This window comes from Echinops telfairi, unplaced genomic scaffold (genome assembly GCF_000313985.2).
Source record: "Echinops telfairi isolate 266 unplaced genomic scaffold, ASM31398v2 ScPeMD7_4;HRSCAF=17, whole genome shotgun sequence".
NCBI classification, from domain to species: domain Eukaryota; kingdom Metazoa; phylum Chordata; class Mammalia; order Afrosoricida; family Tenrecidae; genus Echinops; species Echinops telfairi.
The window spans coordinates 40,438,983-40,457,264 of NW_022103900.1; the positions used below are offsets into that span (position 1 = coordinate 40,438,983).

Here is an 18,282-nt window from a genome sequence, read left to right on the forward strand (position 1 = left end):
CAAGCCTTTAAGACCCCAGATGCTATACCTTTTGATAGCTGGGCACCATCAGCTTTCTTCGCCACATTTGCTTATGCACCCATTTGTCTTCAGCAGTCGTATCATGGAGGTGAGCACACAATGATATGATTTTTTTGTTCTTTGATGCCTGATAACTGATCCCTTTGGCACCTCGTGATCACATAGGCTGGTGTGTTCTTCCATGTGGGTTTTGTTGCTTCTATATTGTTTTTATCTTCACTGGTTAGAGGCCTCCACATATCTGATTATCTTTGGTTGTGTGATTATGATTGGCACGGAAGTATTTAAAAGCTGAATGGCAGCTCTATCTGAAAAGGGCTTGTCTACTCTGAAGTTTACTATCTGGGGTGACCAGAAAGAGTCATATCCTTATGCTAAACAAAACTAAAGTTACATTCATAGCATAGCACATAAGAACTGAGCTAAAAAGTATTGCTATGAAACCAGAGAAACTTTTATTAAACAAATATATCAAAATGAGTAGCTACTGTTTCTGGACATACACACCATCTCAAACCAAGAGTCAATGCTGACTCATCGACCCCAGTGTGGGTTTCTGACACAGTAACTGTTTACAGGAGTAGAAAGCATTCACATCTAGATCTTTCTGAAGGCAATGTTTCTATCTCTTTAACCCTTCCCTAAGAGCCCCAGTGTCTGAAAAAGAGCTTTCAACATTTTAACTTTGAATGAAAAAAATTCAAACTTCTGAGCTGACCTCTCTGCCTTGAATGGAAACGATCTTCTTGGAAGTCACTCTTTTGAAAGGATATTTTTTAAAGGCACCCTAAAGAGCCTAAGACAAATATACTAGTGAGAGAACTTATCTACAGCCTTGCACTGATTAAAGACACGTTTAAATACATTTTATTTGGAATAAACCTGTGGAAACCTAGGGAGCCAGAAACCTAGTAGCAATGCATTTAAACTTATTCTCTACTTTATGGCCCACCGTGACATAAAATTTCTTAGTATGATTCTTCTGTCCATAAACCCTTTTGCAGCATATTGTAAATTTTAGCTTCTATAGCTGAGGTTAATATCCCATTTTGGAGGGAGTTCTCTGTTAAGTTAGTGAACAGGATATGATAGAAGGTATTCTGAGTCGCTACCATATGAGAGGATGTGAACAAAGTCACCTTTGTTTCTGTAGGGATGGCACAGGATCAGGCACCTAACAACAACATGCTTGGTTGAGAGATAGAAACCACACCTCCATCAAAGCCATTCCTCTGTGTACAGGAGAGCCACTGTGGACGCAGAGGAAGCGTTCCCAGGACTAACGAAGAAGAGCCACCAGCATACCAAATTTGAAATCTCTGTCCAAAGTGGTCGAGGCTGAGACCAGAGGCAGCGGAGGCTGCAGCACGGAGACTGTGGGATAATGGAGAGTAGCAGTACTGAGAAGGATGGAGGGTGGCGGCATGTCTGAGCTCTGCTTTTTGGCAGGCAGCTTTGGGTTAGTGTGGAGTTGGATTCTCTTTCCTTGTGAAACCAGAGGTCAGAAGTGGCCTCATTTTCTCCCCCACCCATCCAAAGGTTCATAAAATGACTACTAAATATGAGTTTTATTACATTTAAGTAATTGCTTACAATTCATGCTAGATGACAAGAAACAAATATGTGTTAACGTAATCTGCTTAGACAAGCCTGAAGAATTAACTATGAGGAGAATCAAAAAAGTTTGTGGAAAATGGAATGAAAAGATAATGGATTTTTTCCATGAAAATTTGAAGTATCACTTTTTGAATTTTCTAACATTAAACTCACAGAACTGTAATCCCTAAAGTAATAGAGGAATTAAACCCATCGAATCAATTCTTACTCAGTGACTGTACAATAAACTCAAAACCAAACTAACTGCCAACAAGTCGATTTTGATTCATAGCAACCCTATAGAACAGAACAGAATTGCCCCTTTGGGTTTCAGAACCTTTAAATCTCTATAGGAGTAGAGAGCCTCCTGTTTTACCCAAGGAGCAGCTGGTGGGTTTTAATTGGTGACCTTTTAGTTATAAGTTCAATGTGTAACCCACTAAACCACCAGAGCTCCTTGTCCATGCGATAAATGCCTATAAATTGCCACTCAACTGACTCATGAATTGTTAAAACTATCTAATTGGTACTTGGCCAGGCTCAACTGAACCAATCTGTGGTTAAGGTTAACTTCAAAAAAATTAAAAATGCCAAAGAAGATAAGAAACTCCACTCCCAGCATTGGAGAGTTCCGGGGTGGCATTGCTGTGCACTTAAATTACTAGTCAAAGGACTGACGGATCACATTCGTCCACAGGAACATTGCAAGTGAGGTCTAGCAGTTTGCTTCCCAAAGATCACATACTTGAAAACCTAATGGAGCAGTTTTACTCTGCACACATGGGGTTGCCATAAGGTGGGATCAACTTGATTGGTAACTAGCAACAACAATCAGCAATGAATGCACATCTATGGTTCAGACCATTAATATCAGAAACAGGGGTGTCAGTACATTAATGCATGTACTTACCCATCTGTGGCAGGTTTCTTCCGAAGTATACTTGGCCGGGGTGATGAGCCCTGGGCTGGAGCATTGGTGCTGGCACTCTGGCTATGGGTCTGCACCACGGTGGTGGCTGCTGGAGCAGCACTGAATGCATTGCTAATGGGGTTGGCTACAATTGTGGCTCCATCTGCCAATACCACTGCTGAAGAACGAAGGAGCAAGACAAGAACAATGAAGACAGGGAATGGATGGAACATTCCTTTCACAGAGACACACGTAAAGGGTTACACAGGGGGCATCAGAGTAACCATGCCTTCCCTGTTTCGACAAGGGTCAGAATGGGAGTACAATGTTCATCTACCAAAAAGCAGATGGCAAAGTAGGGGGTTACTCCATCTACCGATGCATGATCATAACTATTCATTTTTCTTTGCCTGGTATCACAGTCACTAATATAAATAAATAAATAGAGTATAAAGAATAAATAGCACTTACTCTCACTCTACATAGTGCTTACTGCTTTTTATTTATATAAATTTTAACATGAATTGGGAGAAAGATGGGGCTTTCTACTCCTGTAAACAGTTACAGTCCCAGAAACTGACAGGACCAATCCTAACCTGTCTTCGAGGGTCAATATGGGTTGACATTTGACTTCATGGCAGTGAAGTTTGGTTTTTGGCTTTAAAATGATTATTCTGATTTTAGAAATGACAAACGTGACACAAAGAGGTCATCCTGCTCCAAATAGTTAACTTAAGAAATGTGATCCTGCATTTTGTAAAACACTGCTCTTCTTGTCTCTTCTACAGGTGCCATTGCTCTCGTTATCTTTAGGAGACCATTCAATTAATAATTTTAACCAAATTACATGTGAAAGTAGTAACAAAATACTGGTGAGCATAAGACCATAATCAGAAATTAGCCCATACTTGACCTATAAAAAAGGTAACTTCAAAGAGCTGGAATTTCAAAAAGTAAGTTTTGAGCATGAGCAATTAAAGATGTAGGTACTGCATTCTTGGAGTTGGAGCACTACGAGCTATATTTTGGTCAATCCCACATTTGTATGATAATCAATAAGTTAAAGTTTGGAAAAACTTCAATAAAATAATAAATTCCAGCATCTACTTGGAAATTAAAGTAATTACTTGTAAGTTATTCTCCTTTAAAGTACAATTAACACAAAAGATACTCTTTAAAATCAACAGCCTGGTTGAAAAATAAGCACACTAACATATTCCACTTCTTTTTTTTTTTCTCCAAATAATTTTATTGGGGGCTCTTATAACTCTTGTTACAAACCACACATCAATTGTATCCGACTAATTCGTACATATATTCCATCACTCTTTTCTAGACATTTACTTTCCAATGAACCCTTGGGACCAGCTCCTCCTTTCCCCCCCCTTTCCTCCCCACCTATTCCACTTCTTAAAATGCCTACTCCATTAGCATTTTCATTTAAATATTGACACAATATCAGCTAATATTAGTATAAGATTTTATAGATCCACATATAACCCTTCAAGAAATCTTAAGCTGAATGAGAACTTTATCAGTATAAAGTGTATTTGCTCTCTCAATTGAAAGCTTTAGTGCACTAAGTGCAAATGCTTTATTAGGCTGATCAGGTTACATCTACTGCGTACAAAGAACCTAGGAGGTTTAAGTTGTAAGGAATACATGCTACAAAGAGGAACTTGAGTCTACAGAAAATATGTAAAGCCATCCAACCAGCAGGTAAGCAGAACCACCACACCATTTTCCATGTAAAACATTAAAATTACCTGAAGTCTTTCCCTCAGGCGGTGGCTGCTGGGTATTCAGTGGAGCCGGCTGTAGTCCTTGTGTGCTGATTGGGGTTGTTGAGTGAATACCCTGTGTTCCAATTGGGGTTGGTTGTATTCCTTGTGTTCCAATGGGGGCTGGCTGTATCCCTTGTGTACTGATGGGTGCTGGTTGAATCCCTTGGATATGTCGCGCATGAGATGCATCCACTGTCATCAGCTGCATGGGGTTTAGGTGTACTGTAGATGCCACCCCAACACCAGTCTGAGCTGTGATGGCAGAGTTTGGGGCCTGAGCTGAAACTAACAAGAACATAAAAAGTAACGATAAGAATGTTAGGCTGCTAAAATCATTTAACATAAGGAGGGGAAAAATATCAAAACCAATTTAAAACTCTAATATTCCACTGTAAAAAATCTCTATCTTCATCCATTTTCAAGAAAGGTTGGGTTTTTTCCTCCCTATATCTTAGGAATTTTCAGATGACTTGAAATAAAATTACCCAAAGAAAAATGTACTTTAACTACTAAATTCAAGCTACAGGCCAAGGTACTACACTATATATCTAACATAAAACTTATACATTCATGGCTAGCAAAGATTGTTTTAACTGACAAATTAAATATCTAGGCACTTCTGAAAAATAAATTTCAAATTCTGTATATTCACTGATAATACACAATTTTTTTTTCTTTTTTACTAATAAGGCAAACACATCTACTATGTACACTGAAGATAAACCAAAACCTAAAAAGATATTCCCAGGAAACAAAAAGGGTTCTAACTATTCATGACACGAAAAAAGTAAGACTTTTCTTCTCAGTCCTCAATCCATAAATGGAGAAAACCTGCTTCCAATACTATTAAACAGTGTATAATGCTTGAAAATTTTAGAGCAGCCCTATCCAGTGGAAATATAATTTAAGTCACAGGTAACTGTAAACTTTCCAGATGTCACAGTGGAAAAAACAACGGCAACAAAAACATATAAGAAAACAGGTGAAATAAACATTTACCATACTGTAATTTTTAAAATGTCAATTCAAAATATAATTAGATATTCTCTTCCCTAAGCTGTTTTTCCATAAAATTTTAGAAGCCTCATCATATTTGAGAATTTTCCAATTTTAATTAATTCAATTAAAACTGTAGTGTGTTAGTCAGTCTAGTGCCCATGGCCCTGGGGAGCTCATGGCTGTTTTACGAAATAGTTTGGCTACAGAAAGACAATGGCCAAAATGTGGGCAATTGTATTCTCGATGTCTAAATTAATCAGAAAGTACATAGACGAAAGGTTTCAAAAGCCCGAAGGTTGGAAAACTAACACTATTCCTATGTCAAACCTGAACATAACTGTACAAAAATTTAAAGAAAAACAAAAACGTTCAGCTATCCCCCAAACAACAGAAACCGCCCAAGAATATCGCTTTATGCACTGTAATAGTTCTACCTTTTCAAGGTGCAATGAAAATTGTTAAGGGATTATCCTCAGGGTAAAATAAAAGGTTGTGATTATCACTAATAAGTCACAAACTTTTTAGATCATAAGGGCAGTACTAAAGAAGATGGTTCACTTTAGATTTTACCTTTATTAGAATCTGAAATTAGTGCTGGTGCCATACTAGAATTACTCAATGCTTACAAAATAAAAATGTCAAAAGCCATATTAAAAAAAAGAGGCGATCCTACCTGGATACTGTCGAATGGTGGACACTGAACTGGTGATGGGAGTGTATGTGTGCGCAGCCAGCGGGTATGCAGATGGCGGGTAAGTTGGCAAAAAGTATTGGAACTGCACAGGAACAGATGGTCTGTACATGGAACACACAGGATGAGACAAATAGTCCATCTCTTTCTACAAAATAATACTATCCCCCAGACCTTCTTCACAACTACCACACCAGCATTCTCCTACCACGTCCAAAACAAATGATAGCACATAAACGATTCATAAAGAAAGTTAAAACTTGAAAATATGACTTTATGTAATTACACAAGTGTATAGAAAGCACATATATAAGTATATGAATTTTAATGAATACTTTTCTAGAACAATTACCAAAACCAACTCAAAAACTCAGTAATGAATTTCCCCAACTCAACCCCATTTAAATTTGAGTAACACTAAACTCAAATAGTTTCTACTTGAAAATTATATCACACATAGGTAAACAGATCATCCCAGTTTAATTCAAACTTTCAGATAACAGAGAAACAGAGGTGTCCAACTTAAATTTTAATATAATCTTGATACAAAATTAGCCAGGAAGAGCATGAGAAAATAATTTAAGTGAAATACCACCTCTCTAAGTAGATACACAAATTTTAAATAAAATAGATTGAGTAGCACATAGAAATTACACACAACATGATGAAATAAGGCTTCCTTGAAAACAAGCTTTTGTAGTACTGCTTTATAGAAATAGTGGTTCTTCAAACTGAAAATGCCATCTAATAAAATCTAGTATGAAATTTCAAAATTGGCATTCAGGTCAAGAATCAGAAAGACCAGGTGTGTCACGATCTTTACTTCTAGTCAACTCACACGGGAAATGGTAACCAAGACAAGAAGACACAGGTATAGGGAACTGAAAATGAAGATACCCCATTTCCCCACATTACGTAAGAAACTTAAAAGAATCCATAAACGTTAGAGTTAATAAGTATTCAGTAGGGCTCAAATGAGGGGGACACTGTAAAACTACAGAATGAGCATCAAGGGTTGACTGAAAAAATTTAATCATCAAAAAATTTATAGATTATAATAGATAAAACCAAATCTCTGAGCCCACGCTGATTTTAAAATATAAGTAACTCAATAAACAAATGGGGTGTGTGAGATACATACCAACTAAAAATAGATCTAAGAAATGACAAAAATAGAGCCATAATATTAATAATTGACATATCATAAGTAATAAAATAAAAACTCAGCAACCATCATGTTAATAATCAATTCAGCCAAGAATCATTGGTGAATGCAAAAAATACTGAAAGTTTGTTAAACAAGGTATTTTACAGTTGCAAAGTACCCCCATGTATATTACTTATACAAAAGTGCATAAAAAATTCATGGGAAAACAGGATTAAAAAATAATGCAATTTTCCCCACAAGCTTTTTAAGATGGCTTCATAAAAAAGGAAAAAATTTGCCTTTACAGTAGAAAAAAATTACTTAAAAAAAAATTACCTTTGTAGTGAAAAAACAAAACAAAACAACCTACCTCAGCTAAATAGTTAATGTTAACATAACTAACAATGAGGCAAATAGCACGGACTGTCTGATGCAGTAACATCAGTAATACTTAATAGTACCTACCTGGCACTCCACACAAAAATACGTGACTAAGTTATAACCAGGACAAAAGAACCTGACAGACCCATATAGAAAAGCTAAATAGAAAAATATTCTGTTACCAAAACTGACCTATACTCATTAAAATATCAATGCATTTTAGTATCAAGGTAAAGAAAATTTAAAAAATAGTTTCAAATAGCTGTAATGTGGTTAAGCAAGAGAATGTTATTGTTCTTAGGAAACACAAAGAAGTACTTAAGAAGAAAGAGCTATGATGCTGGAACGCAGCAACAATTAAAGAAAACAACAAAAAAATCACACACATCAGAAAATGGATGCTAGGAGAATATCCATTAAAAATAGAACAGCTGAATAAATATCTTGCACATTTCCTTATTATTTGCTCTTCTCTTACATTCCACATATCTAAGAAATTACACAATGCATTATTTCCAAGGAAAACTTGACAGTACGAATAAATAAATAAATTTTACATATCTTCCATATTATGTCTCACTGGAAAATTAATACAATAGAAGATACAATGATGCAGCTGCAATTGTTATTTTCTCACCTACCTGTTGTCACTTCGGGTTTCCATGGCCACGGGATTTGGAGATGCTCGATGTCCTGAAATGGGAATCAAGCTATTCCTCTCTGTGGGGTAATCAGGCTGGATCCGGGGAGAAGTGTGTGTGATCTGCTGGGGCACGACTTTAGCTACAAAAAACAAAATCCAATATTGCATATCACAGCATTTCTGGCTAGTAACCATCCTTAAAATGCAGATAGAAATAATATGATTGGATTCCAAGTGTTAATCAAAGTTAAAAATAAGAGTACATAATGTTCAACTGAATTATTTAGAACCAATAATCCACTAATATATCCAAAAACACGAAAAATTCACTGACATCGAGTTGATGCTGAATCATACTGACCTCCCTGTGGGTTTTCCGAGACTAACTATTTAGGGAAGTAGAAAGCCCAAAGGAAGTGGTTTTGAACTGCTGACCATGTGGATCGCAGCACATCCCTTAACCACCACACTAGTAGGACTCCTGATAATATATCAAAGTAAGGCTCACATATCACCTTGATAGATCAACAAAACTATCAGCAAGTACTACTCTCCCTTTCTTGGAGGTCTTGTTCATTTGTTTTAAGGAGAAAATGGCATAATGAACCAAAATAAATAAACAAACAGGATGCTTAATAAGGAAATGGCATTCTACTCCAGGGCCTACAGCTTCTTAGTAGATAATTTTAACGTCTGCATATGTTTCCTTGTCTACAATGAAGACTTCTCTAGATGGCTGCAGAATGATTTCTGAAACCCTTTGAAGGCCCTGAAATTCTGCATACCGTTTACAATGTAAAAGTCAGTATGACCGAAGTTGTCAAATTCAGTTTAGTGTGCTCTCTTACACAATTTGCAATCAAGTATTAGTCAAAAGGTAGATTTGAACTGGGATAATATACCTACAGACCTCTATGCATGGAGACTTAGAGAAGGAGTAACTACAAGCTAGTCAGAGAAATAGAAGATAGCTTCCATTTGTATAAGGAACACTTCGTATCAGTGAAAGAAGACAACACTGGACCGAGGACGACATTCTAATGTAACCCCCTAGTACAGGACACTAAACATCACGGGTGAGCAGTACAAATCTGTTACAGTGGGTGCTCAGCTTATTTCTAAGGAAAGAAACGATAGAAATTTCTACAGGATACGAGCCAGAATGTCCCATGCTACCAGTGGTTAATGCAGAGAAGCTGAGTGAAACCGTTGTGTGTTTCTCAGGCTGTTAAAGCTTTACAGGAGCAGAAAGCCTTATCTCTCTCCTGCTGAGTGGTTAGCAGTCCAATTAGTAACCCATTACACTACCAGGGCTCCTAAGATTAAATTACGCTTTGTATTATAAAGATTCCTTTGTGTCCACAAATAGTATTACTGGAACACAGCCACGGATGCCCTTTTGTTTACAGACAGTCTCTGAGAATTTTGAAGTCACTGCAGTAAAAGTGAGCACCACAGACCCACATGACCTGAAAAGCCATACATTTACGTTCTAGCCCTTTACACAGAAGTCTGCCAATCTTTGCTCCTGGTGACTAAATTTTGGCGGAAACATTAAAAAATTTTTTAGTATGCACTATTTTGAAGAGGAATAAACTAGCCTATGAGAAAGTACAGGATGGTCCTAATTACCTTGGGGGAAGTACTCAGTGAGAACCTTGGTTAACCTGCTTTCCCATTGCTGAAGCATCCAGAGATTCTCCCTGAAAAATCTATGCCAGTTCTTAAAGGCTTGAAGATAAACAAGCAGCCTTCTAGCTGAGAAGCAACCAAGCCCACATGGAAGAAGCACACCAACCTGTGTGATCACAAGGTGTTGATAGGATCAGGCACCAGGCATCAAAGAACAAAAAATCATTATCATTGTGAATGAGGAGGAGTATAGAGTGGGGACCCAAAGCCCATCTGTAGGCAACTGGACATTCCCTTACAGAAGGGTCTCGGGGAGGAGCCAGTCAGGGTGCAGTATAGCACCGATGAAACATACAACTTTCCTCTAGCTCTTTAATGCTTCCTCTCCCTCACTATCATGATCCCAATTCTACATACAAATCCGGGCTAGACCAGAGGATGTACACGGGTACAGATAAGAGCTGGAAACACAGGGAATCCAGGACAGATGATCCCTTCAGGACCAGTGCTGAGTGTGGTGATACTGGAGGATGGAGGGAAAGTAGGGTAGAAAGGGGGAACTTATTACAATGATCTATATATAACCCCCTCCCTGGGGAATGGACAACAGAAAAGTGGGTGAAGGAAGACATTGGACAGTGTAAGACATGACAAATTAATAATAATTTATAAATTATCAAGGGTTCGTGAGGGAGGGGGAAAAATGAGAAGCTGGAAAAAAAAAGAGAAGCTGATACCAAGGGCTCAAGTAGAAAGGAAATGTTTTGAGAATGATGATGGCAACAAATATACAAATGTGCTCGACACAATGGATGTACGTATGGACTGGTATGAGTTGTACGAGTCCCCAATAAAATTATTAAAAAAAAAAGTTTTGAGAATGATGGCAACAAATGTACAAATGTGCTGGACACAATGGATGTACATATGGAGTGTGATGAGAGTTGTACGAGTCCCCAATAAAATGATTTTTTAAAAATAAATAAAATATAAGTAGAGAAGAAATCGATGCCAGTATCAAAACTGTCCCCATGCTCAATGTTTACTTGTTTTCTTTCTTTTCCTATTGTTGTCTATGCTAGTAAATTTAGCCTATTACTTTAGAAGATACATACCCAGAGAAAAGGCAGTTTGATGAAGAGGTAACTAAAACTAGAGGTATTTACGAAATCTACTTTCTAAGAGTACTCAAAATTGTTATTCGCATCCTCTTTCTCTCTACTATCAATTAAAAATATGTAGGATAAATAATAGTGAAAGTTAAATTCAGTGTTGCTTTGAAAATCAACCACACTGGAAAAAAATACTAACCATCAACAATAAAGTGTACTTAAAGGTGTTAAAAAACTCCTTTGAAGTTTTTACCTGATGTCTGCAAAACACTCACCAACAGGGATGTTTGAGGTGGTCACAGCAGTAGCATGAGATGAATGTGAGGGCATTGTCATGGTAACGATTGAACTCGTGGGAGCTTGTGTATGTGACACAGATCCTAAAACAGGAGGGGGGAAAAAATCTTCAATAAACGTGGCCTTTGTGTATATTACAGTTCCTCCCAAACCTGAGGAACCTAAGAAAAATTTTCTAGCCCATTCTCTTTGTTTGAGAGTAAGCTCACATGCTTAAATTGACTTCACATTCACATCTTTTTCCTTCACAGGAAGAGCAGGGATACCAACTCACCAGCTGTGGTTGCCGAGGGAATGGTGTTGGTTGCTAAAATAGGTGCTACTGTCGCTGCAGCTACTGGTGTACCAGTACTGAAGATCGTTTTCTGTGGGAGAAAACCCCATGAAACAAGAATTATAAACAAGAACACTTTCCACTCAGTCTATTTCAAAGCAACCACCACTTCAATACAGCAAGGTCCTTAGCGAGTTTTGTATAATTCTGGTCCTCATCCAGCAAGCACACAGAGCGTCGTCTCTTCATACCTGAGTCATAGTGTGAAGCTGCTGTTTTGGCGTCCCTAACGCTGGGTGAGACGGTAGTGTGATTCTTGTAGTTACATCTCGTGACTGGGCAGGACGCTGAATACTAACAGGTGCAGATGGTGGATGCTGGATAGACAAAGTTTGCCGACTGAAAAGAGAGATTACAGTTTACAAGTTGTCTACAATCATAGTTGAGATCATTTTGTACCTGGGGTCACATCATAGACAAATGGCATTTTCTCACAATTCTGTGCAGTCCCCAGTTGAACCATATTTGATCATATCAAAGAAATAAATGGCCCATGAAATCTCTCCTAAAATTGTCTAAAGTTTCATTTTTAAAAGCTTCAAGATGGATTCAAATAGATAATGAAAAATGGAATTAAAATGTAATGGAGAAAATAATAATTTGTAATTTATTAAGGGGTCACCAGGGTGGAAGCAGGAAGGCAGGGAAAAACAGAGGGGCTAATACCAAGGGCTCAAAAATAAATGTTTAGAAAATGATGATGTCAACATATGCTCGATACAATTGATGTATGAGATGTTATAAGATCTGTAATAGCAACCAATAAAATGTTTTAAAATGAAAAAAAAAAAAAGATAATGGAATTTTTTCGTGAACTTTTTGAAATTCATTTGTTTATACCATGAACTGAATGAGTCCTATGCCATTCTCCTTATCGTTGAAGAACTTAATCAAGACTTAATACAAACAATCTTGTATGAGCATTATAATAATGAATACTCTCCACTTATGGACAAGTTGGAAGATATGCAGTAACATTCTTTTGTTATACATTTTTGGCAAATTTGTTGAGGGAAGATTACAAGCAATACTGATTATTAGGATCATAACAACCTGTGACTCCTACAGCACTGAGCTCCTGAATGATTTTACATAACTCCTTTCCAGATGTAAGGAGCCCTGGTAGCATAGAAGTTAAACATTCACCTGTAACTGAAGGGTCAGTGGTCTGAAGCCATCAAGAGAAATTGTGGCAGTCTACTTCTGTGACGGTCACAGCCTTGGAAACCCTATGGGTCAGTTCCACGCTGTCCTCAAGGCCTAATATAAAACAGACTTAATGGCATAGGCTTTGGTTTTGCCAGATTTAACAACTATTGGAATGATTGAGCTTATAGTCATGCTCATCAAATGACTAAGAAGGATCTCATCACAGGAAGTGTGTTGTATTACCTGAAAGCATGCTGATAACATTACAGACTGCACTGTGTAACAACTGGCATCGCAAATTTAGGGTCGGGAGAACAGACTATTGAGAACATGGTGATGGGACTATGAGGTAGCCATTTGGGAAAAATAAAATTGAATTCATGCTTCACATTCCAAAATAAATAAAATACCATAAAGGTAAATGATTTAAAGGAAGCTGGGTAAGTACATTAAAGGGATGGGAAACTGCCTTTACAACCTTGGGAGTGGAGAAAATCAGACTACGACTCAAAATCCAAAAGCCATATAAGAAAATAAAAAGAAAAGTGACTTTAAAATACACTGAGTAAATAAATCATCTATAAAAGTCTAGTAAAAACCATCCCGTCAAAAGAGAGAGAGAGAGAGACGTTAGTGATCAAAGTAAGTTTCCTATGTCGCTAAGCTGGAAAGTATTCTAGTCTGCTAGCTCAATCACTCTATTAGCCCTTACAACTACCATTAAAAAAATTTTTTTTAATGACTCTACGAATAGACTCATTGGTTAATTTAACATCTACAGGAAAAGGAGGTTAAGGTATGACAAGTGAACTTGAGGTCTTGCTTCACTTCAGTGGCATGAAGATAAGTTTGCAGGCAAGCTAGGAATCAGAGAAGGAAATGAGCTGCATGCTTTACTCCCTCTACAAACCATACCTCTATCACCATGGCACCAGAAGAAATGGATACTTTTCCTTTTTTCTTTTTCATTACATAAACTATTGGATTGGATCAAAGCATCACAGACAAAGCAAAAGGAATCAACTGGACTGTCGCTGGACACCTCTTGATCTTACTTATCAGCCTGTTGAACTGTTTCTTTGTCAGAAACATAGCTACCATCCAAACACTCTCGGATATCCTTGTTAACTGTTGTGGCCTGCTCAATTAAAGCAGCTGAATTGGATACATGCCCAATGTCCTTTCCTTCAAGAATTAACTCACCTTTCTGGGCTTGAGAAAAGGAACAAGCAACACCTGTCCTCATGCGAACCCTCCAGATGCACTTTTCACCCAAGAAGTTACAGATTTCAAGAGGCCCATTCTCCTGACTAACCACGTTGATGGGGAAGTGGGCATACCCAGACCTCCTCTTGTATCGAAGCCCAGTGTAACACTCTCGATCATGTTCTGGACATGACTACAGATAGTGCTCATGGTAGCCAGTTCCTTTCTATTTCTCCACCATTTGTCAACTCGAAGCCTCTTCCTTCGTCTTTCCAAGGAGACTGTTCTACGTTACTGTGACTGAGTCCCTCCGCAGGGTTCCTCTGGGGCCCTTCACGATGACCATGCATCAGGGAAACGTCTGGTTGCTGAGAATGGCCTTCGTTCTCACGGTATTCGGCAAAGGGAAATGGATACCTTATGGCTACCAGTACTGAGTGTTCTTAACAAGGACCTAACAGACGGATCCAGATCAACAGGAGGAGAAGAATGGAACAGAGCTCCAAACTCATAATCAGAGTTACTGTGACTGGGAAAACCCAAATGTGATGCACAGAAATGGTGTTTAAAATTTAAACAAAACCATTCTATTAAGTCAGTGCTAGACATCGGTTTGCCTAATCAATAAACAATGTTTGCCTTGATCATTGTGCCCTAATAAAGAATTACTGACATGAGTGTAAACTGATAATAGTTAATCTCAAACATCGGTTAAGGCTCTAAGGGACAGGGACCCCCAAAGTAAAAGAGATGAAAAAACTTAACTAGAGACAGACTCCTGAAGTACTCTGAATACTGAAGAGATACTGTAGAGTTGGAGGAGAGGTCTACTGTATATACTTGAGTATAAGCCGACCCTAGTATCAGCCGAGGCATCTAATTTCACCACAGAAACTGCATTAAAAATGTGCTTAAACAACAAAGCCCACATGCAAGAAGCACACCAGGCTGTGTGATCATGAGGTGCTGAAGGATCAGTTATCAGGCATCAAAGAACAAAAAATCATATCATTGTGTGCTCACCTCCCCAACACAATCACTGAAGACAAATGGGTGCATGAGCAAATGTGGCGAAGAAAGCTGATGGTGCCCGGCTATCAAAAGATATAGTGTCTGGGGTCTTAAAGGCTTGAAGGTAAACAAGCGGCCATCTAGCTCAGAAGCAACAAAGCCCACATGGAAGAAGCACACCAGCCTGTGTGATCAGGAAGTGTTGAAGGGATCAGGTATCAGGCATCACAGAACAAAAAATCATATCATTTTGAATGAGGAGGAGTGCGGTATGGAGACCCAAAGCCCATCTGTAGGCAATTGGACATCCGCTTACGGAAGGGTCTTGGGAATAGACGAGCCAGTCAGGGGGCAGTGGAGCAACAATGAAATATACAACTTTCCTCTGGTTCCTAAATGTCCCCCTCGCCCCCACTATCATGACCCCAATTCTACTTTACAAATCTGGCTAGACAAGAGGATGTACACAGGTACAGATAGGAACTGGAAACACAGGGAATCCAGGGCGGATGATCCCTTTAGGACCAGTGGTGAGATTGGTGATAACGGGAGGGTGGATGGAGGGTGGGGTGGGAAGGGGGAACCGATTACAAGGAGCTACATATAACCTCCTCCCTGGGGGACTGACAACAGAAAAATGGGTAAAGGGAGACATCAGACAGTATAAGATATGATAAAATAATAATTTATAAATTATCAAGGGTTCATGAGGATGGGGGGAACGGGGAGGGAGGGGTATAAATGAGGAGCTGATGCCAGGGGCTTAAGTGGAGAGCAAATGTTTTGAGAATGATGAGGGCAACAAATGTACAAATGTGCTTTACACAACTGATGCATATATGGATTGTGATAAGAGTAGTATGAGCCCCCAATAAAATCATTAAAAAAGCAAAAAGAGCTGATGACACACAGAATCCAGGTCAGATAAACCCCTAAGGAACAAAATTGGGAGTAGCAATACCTGGAGAGTAAGGAGAAGGTGGGGGGAGGAGTGGAGTAGGGGGAAGCAATTGAAATAACTGACGCATAAGCCACTCCCCAGGGGGATGAATAACGGAAATATGAGTGAAGGGAGACAGCGGTCAGTGTAAAGTCTACATCTTTACAGCAGCTCATAAGGTCCTATGTGCTCAGAGCCCCTGCTACCTTCAATACTTATCTCCTCCTTCCCACCATTGACTTCCTCGGTATTTCTTACATGTAGCATATATGATGCTGTCTCAGGGCCTCTGCCTGGTACAGACAGTTCTTCTCCCAAACAGACCACTTCATTGCCTCTTTTCTTTTTCTGTTAGAATGTACTTTTATTAATAAAGCCTTCTCTAACCATCTTATATGAAATAAGAAATCACCATATATGAACTAGTAAGTCTCCTTGTCACTACAAATCCCTTTCACTGTATTTTATTTCTCTCCAAAGCACTTGTCACTCTTTAACAATACAAAAACTTCCTGAAGACAGTTATTTTGCTCATCGATTTATCCTTAGTATCTTTACCAGCACATGGCAAACAAAAACAAGTTAAGTGACAGAACAAATGAAAGAACAAAGGGAAGGTGTGATTATAGGAGGGATGGAATCCTCATTTGATCATCAGACCCCCAAATGTACCTAAGAGCTGAATCAGTAGTATGTGCTGCTGTTGTAGTAATGACTGGAGACTGCGCTCTGGTGGCTGAGACAGTTGCTACCACAGCAGGAGGGATGGTATTAGAGGTGGTCACAGGTTGGCGAGACTATTAAGAGAAGAAAATATTTTAAACCCAGATAAACCAAGTCAACTATTCAAAACAAAAATGAAAGTAAAGTATCATCATTCTGATATTAAAAAATTATCTTTGCACATAGGGTATTACAAGAACTGACAGAATTACCAAAAGATCAGGAGTTAATTTGTTCAAGCAGCCAAAATTCTGAACCACCATTCAGTCACAGATCTGTTGCTAGTCCTGGTTTTGACATTTTTTACCACTACATAATCAAATGTTTTCTACTGAGAAAACCTAAAAGGGCCAGTCTCAGAACATCTAACTTATCATGACTAAAGTACCCAAACTCTCTGCAGTCAAAGATTCATGATGTGCAGAAACGGTCTGATGTCGTCATATGAATACAATGTCACTACTACATCGTGGTAAAAAGTTCCCCTGACAATGTTCACACTGGGCTTCACCTGCGTAACCCATCATTCCTCCCATCACTTGATCTCTTCTGATTCATGCCTCCCTTCATGACCCTGCACGTCTTCAGGTAAATCACAAAACTCTTGACCATTTTTAATATCTATTTTTTCACCTCCAGTCTGTTTACTTGCCACTCCCACTGTGGACAGTGCCTGCAGTCTCTTATTCATCAGTCACCTCCCTGCCTTGGTTCTGCTTTCTCTCCAATCCTTCCTATTCTATACCACCCATACTCTTGGTGGTCTAATCACCGCCCCCCACCCCCACCCCCGTGCCATCTTCTCGGCCAACATGGTGTTTTAGTTAAATTTGAAAGTTGTAGACTAGATTGTGTGCTAACCAGTGCCCTAATCAAGGCTGTTTTTATTGTCTTAAATCTAGCTGTTTCACACACTTATTATCTGAAAGTGAATTCTCAGTTACGTAACTGAGTTAGCTAAACCTTTCCTTATTTTTCCCGGGAAAGAAGACATACACAAGAATATGCAAACAAACTTTTAGAACTTAAAAAAAATCCTATCTAAATGAAAACCACTTGGTTCTAGTCACTTGTAATGCACTGTCTGAAACTGCTATAACCAGCATGCTCCTTCTTGCCACTGTTCATATTAATCCCCCCTTTAAGCGTCCTCCTTTTCATGTCTCTGAATCCTCACTACTGTACCTAACAAAAACTCTTCCCGTAATCGTTCTTTTCTAAATGCCTACAACTCATTATACAACACTGTTTAAGTTATTCAACCTTCTGATATGTCTTGATGTTGGGATTTAAAGTTACTTAAAAACAAGGCTTGCACAGTGGCTAGCAGAGTGAATAACTCACAGCAAGCACTTAATACTTGTTGGCAGATGACCCCCAACCTAGACATGCCTGGATCGGTTGGTGAATGATGTGCTGCACTGCTGGCTGTGCTGTGGCAGCATTTGGCAACTGGGAAGTCGGCCTCAAGACTGTGGTTACTTTAGAACTGGACATCACCGCAGCAGCAGCTGCACCTAAAAAAACATTTAGTAGTTAGTATGGTTCAAGAGCTCACAATTTAAACAGATTCAATTATACAGTGACAATAATTTTTAAAAACTCACTTGTCATTGCTTCCCAAACGTTTTAGATTTAGGATCCTTTTATGTTTTTAAATAAACATTACTGCAGGTACCAATGAGCTTTTGTTTATGTGGACCTCC

At 38.6% G+C, this 18,282-nt stretch overlaps 1 protein-coding gene across 2 annotated transcripts in view; it reads right to left on the minus strand.

Moving 5' to 3' along the window:
- Nucleotides 1–18,282, minus strand: part of SAP130 (Sin3A associated protein 130) — an 82,198-nt gene that overhangs the window by 38,000 nt on the left and 25,916 nt on the right. For both annotated transcript variants that reach the window (XM_013004982.3, XM_004703867.4), the window contains exons 6-14: nucleotides 17,969–18,093; nucleotides 16,526–16,650; nucleotides 11,739–11,886; nucleotides 11,488–11,578; nucleotides 11,192–11,296; nucleotides 8,171–8,312; nucleotides 5,984–6,105; nucleotides 4,294–4,596; nucleotides 2,528–2,705 (exon numbers count right to left, since the gene is read on the minus strand). In XM_013004982.3, the coding sequence (XP_012860436.1) occupies nucleotides 2,528–2,705; nucleotides 4,294–4,596; nucleotides 5,984–6,105; nucleotides 8,171–8,312; nucleotides 11,192–11,296; nucleotides 11,488–11,578; nucleotides 11,739–11,886; nucleotides 16,526–16,650; nucleotides 17,969–18,093 (1,339 nt within the window). The remainder of the gene's footprint in view (nucleotides 1–2,527; nucleotides 2,706–4,293; nucleotides 4,597–5,983; nucleotides 6,106–8,170; nucleotides 8,313–11,191; nucleotides 11,297–11,487; nucleotides 11,579–11,738; nucleotides 11,887–16,525; nucleotides 16,651–17,968; nucleotides 18,094–18,282) is intronic.